At 33.9% G+C, this 12,697-nt stretch overlaps 1 protein-coding gene across 1 annotated transcript in view; it reads left to right on the forward strand.

Moving 5' to 3' along the window:
• The window catches only part of LOC100590018 (ATP-binding cassette sub-family A member 8), a 93,378-nt gene that overhangs the window by 51,881 nt on the left and 28,800 nt on the right, over nucleotides 1-12,697 (forward strand). Inside the window, exons 18-21 of the mRNA XM_003276081.4 lie at nucleotides 1,342-1,481; nucleotides 3,061-3,180; nucleotides 5,701-5,899; nucleotides 6,320-6,486. Of these exons, the coding sequence (XP_003276129.2) occupies nucleotides 1,342-1,481; nucleotides 3,061-3,180; nucleotides 5,701-5,899; nucleotides 6,320-6,486 (626 nt within the window). The remainder of the gene's footprint in view (nucleotides 1-1,341; nucleotides 1,482-3,060; nucleotides 3,181-5,700; nucleotides 5,900-6,319; nucleotides 6,487-12,697) is intronic.

Genomic DNA, 12,697 nt, shown 5'->3' on the forward strand with positions numbered 1-12,697 from the left:
TTATAACCTCCACTTTCAAGCTTCAAGTTCCTCAAGGAATGACTTTCTGCATGATTCATTCATTCCCCCCTAGCACTCAGCACAAGTTCCTACAAGTGGCCAAGGAATAATTCTTTAATTGTTTTCATTTCAGGAGTCAGCATCATGGAAAACAGCTATGACATTTTTTGCTTCATTCCTTCAGTGGATTTCACTACTTCTAAAAAAATAGCGTATATTCTTTTAAGTTCATACATGACTTTTGTGTCAGTGGAATAATTTTTGACTTATGCATTTGGTCAAATAAAATTGCTACCATTTTTAAGGGCTTGCTAAGTGCAAGCATCACTATTATTCCGTTGTTAGAATAACCCTAGAGGCTAGGAATCATTATTCCACTTTTCTAATATAGGAACTGTTTAGATAAGTTAAATAACACATTCCAGATGCCAAAACAATATTTCAAAGCCAAGTCACTACTGATATTTTGCCCACTGTATAATTTATAACCTCAATTAATAGAATATTGTGTTTGTCTGTTTCCCTATAATGGAGAAATAGCTGTGGTATTTTTCAATGGATAAACTGATTTTCTCAATGATACTTTGTTCTTATTCAAAGTTCTGGGCTTAGCATTACAAGAAAAGCAAACCACATTCATTCATTATTAGTTTCTATCTATAATCCAGTTTCCTTCATGGCACTTACTACTCTTGATAATTATTTTACTCATCTGGTTGTCTACATGTTTTCTTCTTGACTCCTGCACTAGACAATCAACTCCATAAGAGCAGAATAATGCTGTTTTAGTCACCATTGTATCCTCCACACTGAGTATGATGTTTGTCACATACTAAGAACTTATTAAATTTGTATTGGATGACTAGATTGAATAACTGAAACTGTTTGGCATCTATACTTATCACAAGTCTCTTGTTCTTTTGAAGCAATACAAAAATTCTATTTAGTCAACTTAAAACTGAACATGCATCTGCAACGTTATCCATTTTGCATAGTCCTGACCTTTGCTGTATTGCAACCCTGGTATTTTCCACTCTGCGACCACCCTCTCTTTGGGGGCTTGAATCAATATCAGACTTCTCTGGGAACTACCCCTGAGTAACCTCACCAGTAACTCTGGTTGGCTCATTCTTTTCTTTTGTCCATCACATTTATATGATTTGTTTGGGTTTTTGTCCTCTTATTTCTTGGGTTTTTGTCCTCTTATTTCATGTTTGTCTGACCTATTTCTGGCATTAGATTTTAATTGATCTTCTTTGTCCTATGGAGAATAGTTAATTATTTTCTTGCTATTGGAGACTATGTCAAATAACATATGTCTTTTGTTTTTCTGAATGCCAGCTTGCAGTTAAATGAAATATGTGTTGAAGAAAACATAACATCACTTGTTAAACAGCACATCCCTGATGCCAAATTATCAGCCAAAAGCGAAGGAAAACTTGTTTATACATTACCCTTAGAAAGAACAAATAAATTTCCAGGTAATGTACATGAACACTGTGAAATAAAATATGTGAATAATAGTCATCATCACAATTATTATTATTACAACTAACATTTATTGAGGTCTTACAGTATGCTCAGGAACTGAAACATAATCAAAAGAACAGTACAATAACTAAATTATTTTCTGTATAGTGGGAAATAGAATTATATTCTAATAGCTGTATTGTAATGCCTGGACATTTTAGAGGGCTTCTTTTAGTCCTTCTTCCCTAGTAGTGTGTAACATAATATTCTAGTATTCATAAATGGACAGAAATCCAAATGGTTGAAAACCTCTGGCTTACGCACTTCATTAAACAGCCCTGTGATGTGGCTGTCTCTCTCAGTGAGACTTTTGCAATAACTTTGGGTTTTTCAGGCTAATGCATAAAAGTTTACTAATTACAGTTGTTGTTCAGGGAACCTGTTCCTTAACAATTGGGCACTATGAGGGCCCGCATTAGTGGTTGAAACAATTAAACTTGCTGTATATATGTGGTTAACAAAGACATATACATTCATTCAAATACACATTTTATGGTGACAACCCAAGCATTCCTTAGAATCATCAGGTAAAGTGTTAAGCAAATTCTAATTAGTACTTTTTAAGAGTAATTATAATTTAAAGAAAATTTGTAAACGCTTTAGGTAGAATGAAGAATGACGCATAATACTCACTAGTAGCTAAAATCTTACTTCTTTTCTACCTTTCTGTATGCGGTATTCTAGTCAAGACAAAAAGCTTTTAACTTATCCTTTTGCCCAAGCAGGAGCTCCAGATCGAAGCCTCAGGACTTCTGTAATCACCCTAGTATTAGAATTAGGTTTTTATGTAAGCTTGATTTAACCACTATAATTCAAATCCATGCAGGCAGGGGCATTGTTCATTGCTTCATGAACAATGATGGAAGCATAAGTATATTTTGGTGAATGAACTAAAGAATGAATAGATATAAAATTGCTAGAGGGAATAATCACTGTTACAATTCCAGGAAAATTCTCTGATACAATTCCACATTCTCTGCCTGTTAGGTCTTGTGAATTTTTTCTTCCATTGTTAGAAACAGAAAACTTTTAAATGGCTTATATTCTATGTCTTCTCTTTAACAAATATTTTCTAAACTACAGAGGATTCTGCACCATCCAATTAATTCTCAAAAAATTAATTCCTTTCCTTTTGTCAGTTACAGCATAAATGGCTCCCATTTATATCTGTTCTCTAGAAAAGACTCTTCAATTAATTAGGCTTAGAGTTGAAAAACCCAGAGTTTCACAATTAATTAAATTTTAAAAGGAAGTCAGAAAAAACTAAGATTAAACTTTAACAGAAATGCAAATGAACATAAGTTAATGTTTGATAATAAAGTAATATTTGGGTTTTAACACATGATGTAAAATAGAAAATAATATATAGAATTTTCAGAATAAGATGATCTATTATGAAATGTTAATTTTCAAATGTCTTTGACATACCACAAGTATAATTTCATAGATTTGTGCTTATTAGTTTGAAAAATCGTCTTCAGTTCACTTGTGACTCTGGTTTTAATTCACTGCTGTGTATGTATTCTTTAGAACTTTACAAGGATCTTGATAGCTATCCTGACCTAGGAATTGAGAATTATGGTGTTTCCATGACAACTTTGAATGAAGTATTCCTGAAGCTAGAAGGAAAATCTACAATTAATGAATCGGGTAAATAAAATGCATGAAAATTATTATGTAAAAGCACATATTTCAAGAACACACTGTTCCAAAGATGTGATTACAAAATGTGGAGATGATGATTAAGGCTCTTCTTAGACAAGCTTGTGTAAAAATGAAACGCATCCTTGTCAACATTGCTTTGTAGTTAAAAATAATCCATTTTTCTACATCCAAGGCTCACTGCACTCTTATTAGCCTTAGGCTTCTAAGGGCAATTTCAGATAAAGCATTTATTCTAAATCATAAATTAATATAAAACATGAACCCACAGATCGAAAACACTTAAGAACCCCAAACAATACTTTAAAAATGAAACTATTAAATTCCTGTAGGCCAGCAATAAAGTCTTAATTAGACATATTGTACTGTTCCACAGATCTCAGATTCTCTGGTGTCAGGTTTTTCCTTTTTTTTTCTTTATGTTAGAAATTGGACAATATCTATCTACCTATTTTCAAGGTCACAAATAACTTATTCTCTTGTGTTCAGACCGTTTTGAAGCCGAACATAATAAACTCTCTATTTCTGATACTGCACTTTTTCATTCTAACATTTTCATTTGTTCTTTTTTAGAGTTTCAATTCTTTACTATTTCTCATCTGCTCCCAATATTGTCCATATTTTCCAGTAGATCTTATAACTTATTTAGCACAGTTATTTTTAAATTTGTGTATTTTAATTCTAACATGTGGACCATGTGACTGATGACTGTTATCAGTAACTGACTCTGATTTTTTTTCCTCTTCCCTATGGGTTATATTTCCTTGCTTCTTCATATGTCTTGAAATTTGTATTTTATCATGGATATTGCTTTAACAAAACAGGAACACTGAGGTAAACGATGGCCAGAAAACCGCATGACTCTTCCTCTGTCAGACTACTGATGTGGATGGCAGAACTGATCTAATTTGTATTTGGCAAGTGCCTGGGCTTTTGCACAGGTTTTATTAGATTCAGCCTTCTCCCAGCTTTGAATGTTTTAAAGGTAGAATCAGGTCTTTCCCTTAGACATGACTTTGAATTATAGCACTGGAAAAATTCTATTTCTCTATAGCCCTACTATCAAATATCTCAATAACGATTAATCTCACTAATTTTCAGCCTGTCATCACTTTTTGTTTATTTATTTGTTAGTATAAATCTCTCCACTCTCTCATTCAGTGACTGGACCCTAGTGGACTAATGTATTACACAAAAGGAAAGACCCATGAACCCTGATGATGTTTTGCTCAAGACACTATGCAGCTTCTTGTGTTTCTCTCCGTTTTTCTCAGTATCTGCCCCCAGCTACTGCTGTACTGTTCCTATGCACTTAGGAAAGGTTCCATGAAAAAAAGTTGGTAGATGCTGTAAACTCGTTTTGTGACGTAGTTACCACATGATTCTAGTCAGTTATATCAGCCCACATATAATCATAGAATTTGTTTAATCTGGGCTGCTTTCTTTTCGCCTACCTATGGTGGTTTTCTCCTTTTTCCTTTTTCTGCCATGTCCCTAAAGATGAAAGCTTCCACAGGAATCTTCTCCCCCTAGAAATGCTTCCTTCCTTTACACATGTTAGTTTTTCTAGCTTTCTTTGTGCTCTCACCCATCTGATGGATTAAAAATAACTAATATTTATTCCCTTGGTAAGACAGGTGACAGTCTCTTGCAACTAACAAGAAGCAGAATATCCCTGAATTATTATTAATATTATTATTATTATTATTATTATTATATTTTTTTTGAGATGGAGTCTCCATCTGTCACCAAGGCTGGAGTGCAGTGGCACGATCTCGGCTCACTGCAAGCTCTGCCTCCAGGGTTCACGCCATTCTCCTGCCTCAGCCTCCTGAGTAGCTGGGACTACAGGTGCTCACCACCACGCCTGGCTAATTTTTTTAATAGACTTTTGACCACTATCTTAAGATCCTTATATTTTCATTCACAGTGTGTTTTGTGTCCTGTCATTGTACTTATACATTTACGGGTGTGTGCTTTTTGAGGTTTGATATTAGGCTTATTTTAGCATTATACAGTGGACAGTATCCTGGGTATCCAGAGATTATAGAGAACACACAAAAGAATGCAGTCTCAGAAACTATTCAAACCTCAATAGTTTTGAAATCTCTGCAGTAACAATTTATAGCTAACTCCCAGTTTGTAGCTTGCCATTTACAGTTTACTCCCTGTTCAGAGCATGTCAATTTGTAGCTTAATTGAACATGTAAGATATTTGTTTCCTTTACTGACTTTCCAAGTCATTCCTGAGCACTGTGATGACCTTGCCTATTTATCTTGACCTCTGTAATGTGTTGTCTGTATCCAAATTACCTAAGGTCTCCTTTCTATCCCTTTTGTTCAAAAAATAAACATTTCATCTATTTCTCTATTTTAAGGCAGTAACCAGCAAAACCACATTATACCTATAGTAACACGGAAGAGTCTAATCATGATATCCTTAGCAGAGCCAATCCCTATAGTAGGCTCAATAAAGTACATACGAGTTGCTTATTTTATGTTTTGCAGACATTGCTATTTTGGGAGAAGTACAAGTGGAAAAAGCTGACGACACCGAAAGGCTTGTTGAGATGGAACAAGTCCTCTCTTCACTTAACAAGATGAGAAAGACAATAGGTGATGTGGCTCTCTGGCGACAGCAAATCTGCGCAATTGCAAGGGTTCGCTTGTTAAAGTTAAAGCATGAAAGAAAAGCCCTTTTAGCACTGTAAGTATCAGAGTTGCCATAGGTTTTTTTTTTTAAGTCAATGCGTTAAAAAGCAAATCTAAGGTATAAAGGCAAGCAAAAAAACACAAAGATATGATGAATTAGGCAGCAGAAAGAGAAAGTATCACAGTGGAAGCACAGGAGAGAGGCAGAATCTTGACATCCAAAGGACAAATATCGCATGAAATTTTATGGGATATCCAATGGCCAAAAAGCACCAGGAGAAATGAACAAAGGACAAATCTACAGTTTATCATCTTGAATTTGGAGGTGGCAAAAGGACAAAATACTCAAGAAATGTGACAGTTAATTGTGTGTTAATTTTTATAATTTCTTTATCCCATTACATTACAAACTGCTCAGAGAGTATTAGATCAGGAAATGACATTGCATTCATGTTGACAATTTTCTTTTATGTAGGCTACTAATTCTAATGGCTGGATTTTGCCCTCTTCTTGTGGAGTATGCCATGGTGAAAATATATCAAAACAGTTACACCTGGGAACTTTCTCCTCAGTTGTATTTCCTTGCTCCTGGACAACAACCACATGACCCTCTCACTCAATTACTGATCATCAATAAAACAGGTAAAATGATGGATACTTGATTTCCAAATGCATTTACTGTTCAGAGCAGTGCTTAGAAAACATAATCCTGAGAAAGAAAATAGCTTTTCACTTATTCAGCATGTGTTAAAAAACAATTTATGAAACTTAAAGATAATAAATACAGGCCCCCAAAGAAGCAGGAATTAGGTAAAGTATTTTCTAAAGGAGAAACATCTGGTGGCAACTTGCGAAATGAAAAAGTTTGTACCAAAATAGCATTTTTAACAGGTTCATTAAGATATACTTCACATGCCATACAATTTATCCATTTAAAATGCACAATTCCATGGTTTTTAGTATATTCACAGAACTGTGAAACCATCAATACAATCCCTTTTAGAATATTTTCATCACCCCATAGAGAAACCCCATACCGAATAGCAATTACTCCCATGTAGTCCCTTCCCCAACTCCTAAGCAATCACAAATTTACATTCTGTTTCTATTGATCTATCGACTCTGAACATGTAATATCACTGGACTCATACAATATGTGATATTTGGTGACTGACTTCTTTCACTTAGCATGTTTTCAAAGTTGATCTATATTGTAGCATTTATCTATGTATTAATACTTCATTTTTATTGTTGAGTAATATTTTATTGATGGCTATACCACAGTTTATTTATCATTCATTAGCAGATGGATATATCTTTTCCCAGTAATTGGATATTATGAAAAATGCTACTATGAATATTCATGTACAAGTTTTTGTTTGAACATATGTTTTCATCTCTCTGGGGTATAATCCTAAAAGTAGAATTGTTGGGTCATGTGGTAACTATGTTTACCCTTTGAAGGACCTGCCAAACTGTTTTTCAAAGTGACTGTACCACTTTATATTCACACCAGAATTTTTTTTTTTTTTTTTTTGAGATGGAATCTCGCTCTGTCACCAGGCTGGAGACCAGTGGCACAATTTCGGCTCACTGCAACCTCCGCCTCCCAGATTCAAGCGATTCTTTTGCCTCAGCCTACCAAGTAGCTGGGACTACAGGAGCTTGCCACCACGCCCAGCTAATTTTTTTTTATTTTTGGTAGAGATGGAGTTTCACCATGTTGGCCAGGATGGTCTCGATCTCTTGACCTCATGATCCGCCCACCTCGGCCTCCCAAAGTGTTGGGATTACAGGCGTAAGCCACTGCGCCTGGCCTCACATCAGCAATTTTTGAGGATTCCGGTTTCTACATATGCTTGCCAACACTTATTTTTTGTTTTTTCTATTACATGCATCATAGTGTATGTCAAGTAGTATCTTGTGATTTTGATTTGCATTTTGCTAATGGCCAGTAATGTTGAACATCTTTTCGTGTGATAACTCATCAATTGTACATCTTCTTTGTAGAAATGTCTGTTTTCTTTTGAAAAAGTGGATTGTATTTTTAATCGAGTTCTAAGTGTTATATCTATATTCTAGATAAAATCTTTTATCAGATACAGTAGGTCCTCATATTCAGATTCTGTATCTAAGAATTTGCCTATTCACTGAAATTTATTGGTAACCCCCAATTACATATCTGTTGCATTTCATGATATTTACAGATATGCTCAGAGAAGTGAACATTTTTAGTCACCTGATGTACACATTTTCAACTGAGATTGAACAAAATGACACTGCTTCTTTGTTTTAGCTCTCATACTATAAACAAATGCCTTTTTGCAATCTATTTCATGCCACATTTTTCACATTTTTGTGGTGATTTTGCTGTTTAAAATGTCGCAAAGAATAGTGCTGAAGTGTCATCTAGTGTTTCTAAATGCAGGAAGGCTGTGACATTTCTTTTTCTAGTTTTTTTTTTTTTTTTAGTGTTTTCATTATGAACAGATGTTGGATTTGTCAAATGTTTTCTTTGTGTCTAGTGAGATGATCATGTGGGTTTTATACCGTATTATTTTCAGACATTAAACCAACCTTGCATTTATAGGATAAATTCTACTTGGTCATGGTGTATAATCCTTTCCATTTTCTCCCAGATTTTGTTCTCTAGGGTTTTGTTGATAACGTTTTCCATCTCTATTCATAAGGGATATTAGTCTGTAGTTTTATTTTATGCTAATGTCTTTAGATATCAGGGTAATACTTGCTGCATATAATAAGTTGGCAAATGTTCCCTGCACTTCTTTTTTTTTTTTTTTTGAGACTTTGTGAAGGATTGACAATTTTTGTTTATTAGGTAGAAATGTACTAGTGTAGCTATCTGGGTGAGGGATTTTCTTTATGAGAAGTTTTGTAATTAGCAATTTGATCTCTTAATTGTTATAGGTCTCCTTACATTTTATATTTCTTGTATCAGTTTAACAGTTTCTGTCTTTCTAGGAATTTTTCCATTATACTATATTATCTAATTTGTTGTTATACAAATGTATTCCATTTTAATCCTTTTAACCTGTAAGACTGGTATTCATGCCCTCTTTTTGTTCCTGATCTTAGTAATTTTCATGTTATTGTATTTTTCTTGGTCATCCTAGCTAAGGATTCATCAATTTTGTTGATGCTTTCAAAGAACCAACTTCTAGCTTAATTGTCTCTATTGTTTTTCTATTGTCTATGTCACTCATTTCCAAACTAATATTCTTGGTTTCATTTCTTTCTGTTTGCCTTGTGTTTAGCTTGTTCCTCTCTTTTCAGTGTCTTAACACAGAAATTTCACTTACTGGTTTGAGATTTTTCTTCTTTTATTTAATACAGCTATAAACTTCCCTCTAAGCTATGCTTTCGCTGCATAGCGTAAGTTTCGGTATATCATGTTTTAATTTTCATTTATCTCAAAATATTTTCTAATTTCTTTTCTGACTTATTGGTTATTTAGGAGTGGACTATTTAGTTTCCAAAAATTTGTGATTTTCTAAGTTTTTGTGGTTGCATTCTAAATTCATCCCCTGTGGTCAGAGATCATAGTTTATAAAATTTCAACCTTTTCCGATGTGTTGAGGCTTGTTTGATGTCCTTGCCTTTAGCTCATCTTGGAGGATGTTCTTTGTGCACTTGAGAAGAATCTGCATTCTGCTGTTGTGGGTGAAAATTTGTATATTTCACTTTTCAGTGCTATTTTGTATTTTGAGTCTCTGTTAAGTGCATATATATTTATAAATGTTATAACTTCCTGCTGTTTTGACCTTGTTTTGACCCTTGTATCATTAGAAAATGTCTCTTATTATTTCTAGTAACATTTTTTGTTTTCATCTATTTTGTCTGATATTAGAAGAGCCATTCCAGGTTTCCCATGGTCTTATCTTGCATGATGTATTGTTCCACCTTCTGCTTTCAATCTATTTGTATCAATGAAATTTAATATGTGTCTCCTGTAAATTTAATTTGATATGTGTCTCCTATAAACAGTATATAGTTGGATAGTGTTTTTAAATACAATATAACAATCTATGCCTTTTGAGTGTATTATTTTATTCACAAATCATATTTTTACTAATAATGCAGGATTTATATCTGCCAGTTTATTGTTTGTTTTCTGAATGTCTCATGTCTTTTTTGTTCCTCTATTTCTTCTTTACTGTTTTCTTTGGCATTGAATGTCTTCTAGTCTAATGATTTAATTATTTTAATGAATTTTTGTTATATTTTTGAATTATGTTCTTGGTGGTTGTTTTTGGGCCTAGAATATATATCTTATTTTAATCTACTTAAAGTTTACACAGATTTAAGATTAATGTAACAAAGTCTGCAAATATGTACTTACTCTCCTTTCTTCTCTCAGCTTCTTTAAAAGATATGAAATCATATTGAGTAATAATTGTACTAATGTATTGCTAGTGTAAAAACATATAGATGTGATATGTGTAATAATAACATCAAAATGGGGAAGAGTGAATACAGCTATATAGGAGGAAAGAGTCTGTAGCTCATTGAAATTTTTATTTACCATTTCTTGTTCTCTTCATTTGTTCTTGTGAATTCGTATTATCATCTTATGTGATGTCCCTACTCCAGTACAGCTAGGCTTCCACTTGCCTCCTTTGTGCCATTGTTTTCAAATATTTTACATATCTATATTTTACAGCCTCGACAATAAAATTAGATACATACTGCATTATACATTTGCTTTTAAAATGAGTTAATACAAGACAGGGAAAAATATGCATTATACTACCGATTATAAGTACATAGTTGTGTTTGCTGATCCTCTTTGGCCTTTTCACTTGGATTCAAATTGCCATCTGGGGTTATTTGCTTTCAATTTTAAGTATTTCTTATAAGGCAAGTCTGCTAGTAACAAATTCTTCATTTTGGTTTATCTTGGAAAAATGTTCTATTCTACCTTCATCAATTTTATTCTTTATTATTTTTATTTTTATAGATTTACAGGATAAAAGTACAGTTTTGCTACATGGATATATTGTGTAGTGGTGAAGTCTGGGCTTTTGGTGTAACCATCACTCAAACAGTGTACATCATACCTATGACCGCCTTCATCTTTGAAAGCTAGTTTTGCTAAGTATAAGATACTTGGCTGAATTTTTTTCAGTATTTTGAATATGTCATTGTACTGTGTTCTGGCTTCCTTTGTTTCTGATGAGAAATCAGCTGGGTTCTTTTTGGTGTTCCCTTACACATCACTAAGGAAACATTCTCTTTGCCTTTGTCCTCGCCATTTTTACTCTGATGTATCTGGGTTTGGATCTCTTTGCATACATCCTACGTGGAGTTGGTTGAACTTCTTGGATGTATAAAGTTTTTAATTAAATTTGGTAAGTTTTCAGTCATTATTTCTTCAGTGGTTGTTTTTCTCTTCCTTTATCTCTCTCCTGTCCTTCTGGTACTTCCATTGCATATGAAATAATGTGATTAATAATGTCCCACATTTTTCTGAGGTTCTTTTTTTTATTGTTGTTTTTCTTCAGGTTGCATAATCCCATTTAATATATCTTCAGGTCTGCTAATTGTTCCTGCTGATCCTTCAAATCTATTGTTGAGCTCCTTCAGTGAATTTTTCATTTCATTTATTGTACCTTCAACTCCAGAATTTCTATTTGGTTCTTTATTATTTAAAAAAACTTTTTATTGGTATAATCTATTTGATGAGACATTGTCATCATACCTTTCTTCACTTCTCTAAACATGCTTTCTTTTAGTTCTTTGAGCATACTTACAATACCTGCCTTGAAGTCTTTGTTTTTTAAGTTTGCTATCTCAGCCTTTCAAAGGCAGTTCTTGTTGCCTACCTTTTTTCCTGTATAAGGGTGACACTTTCTTATTTTTTAGCATGTTTCATAATTTTGGTTGAAAACTGGACATTTAAAGTAATAGATTGTAACAACTTTGGATAATGATCCCCAACTTGTCTTGAAGCTTGTTATTATTGTTTACTCATTTCCCCTGCTTTATACAACTCTGATGCCGTTCTTCAGAGGCATAACTTTGGCCATGTGCATTGTTCCCCTGAGATGGCAGTAGATTTAGCAGACCTTTCTCTCTTTCCCTGATCTCTCCATTAAACTGGCTAACTCTACTGGCATCACATTCAGTTGTTAGTCACCACCAGTAGCAAGCTGATTGGCCTATTGTTTTCAAAAATTCCCATATGCATAAATTGCTCCACAGTTTGATCCAATTACAGTAATTCCCTCTCATCTGAAACATTACAAGATCCCCAGCAGATGCCTGAAACCATGGATAGTACCAAACCTAATGGCCATCCATGAGAACACGTTTCTGTTCATGTTTTTTATCCACAAATTTATCGCCTTTTCCATCTTAACTAAGCACTTATCATGCACTATGGCTATAACTTTTACCGTTTGAGGTGCAACAGCAAGACTAGCATGAGTTTCTTTTTTCTTCTTCACAATTTACAGAAGAGATTTGCTCTCAGAGTAGATCTTAACCTCAGCATACAATTTTTTTTTTCTTTCCTTATTAAGTCAATAACTTTCACCTTTCCACTTAAAGGAAGCAATATATGGCTTCTCTTTGACATATCCAAATTGCCAGCATTACTCCTTTTGTGCTTTGGGGCCACTATTAAGTAAAATAAGGGTTAATTGAACACAAGCACTGTGATGTCTTGACAGTCGATCTGATAACGGAGGTGGCTACTAAGTGACTAATGAGTAGGTAGCATATGCAGTGTGGACACAGAAGACAAGGGGCTGATTCATATCTTGCACAGGACAGAGTGGACAATACGAGATTTCATCTATCTGCTCAGAATACCATGCAATTTAAAACTTAT

This window comes from Nomascus leucogenys, chromosome 14 (genome assembly GCF_006542625.1).
Source record: "Nomascus leucogenys isolate Asia chromosome 14, Asia_NLE_v1, whole genome shotgun sequence".
In the NCBI taxonomy this organism is placed as follows: domain Eukaryota; kingdom Metazoa; phylum Chordata; class Mammalia; order Primates; family Hylobatidae; genus Nomascus; species Nomascus leucogenys.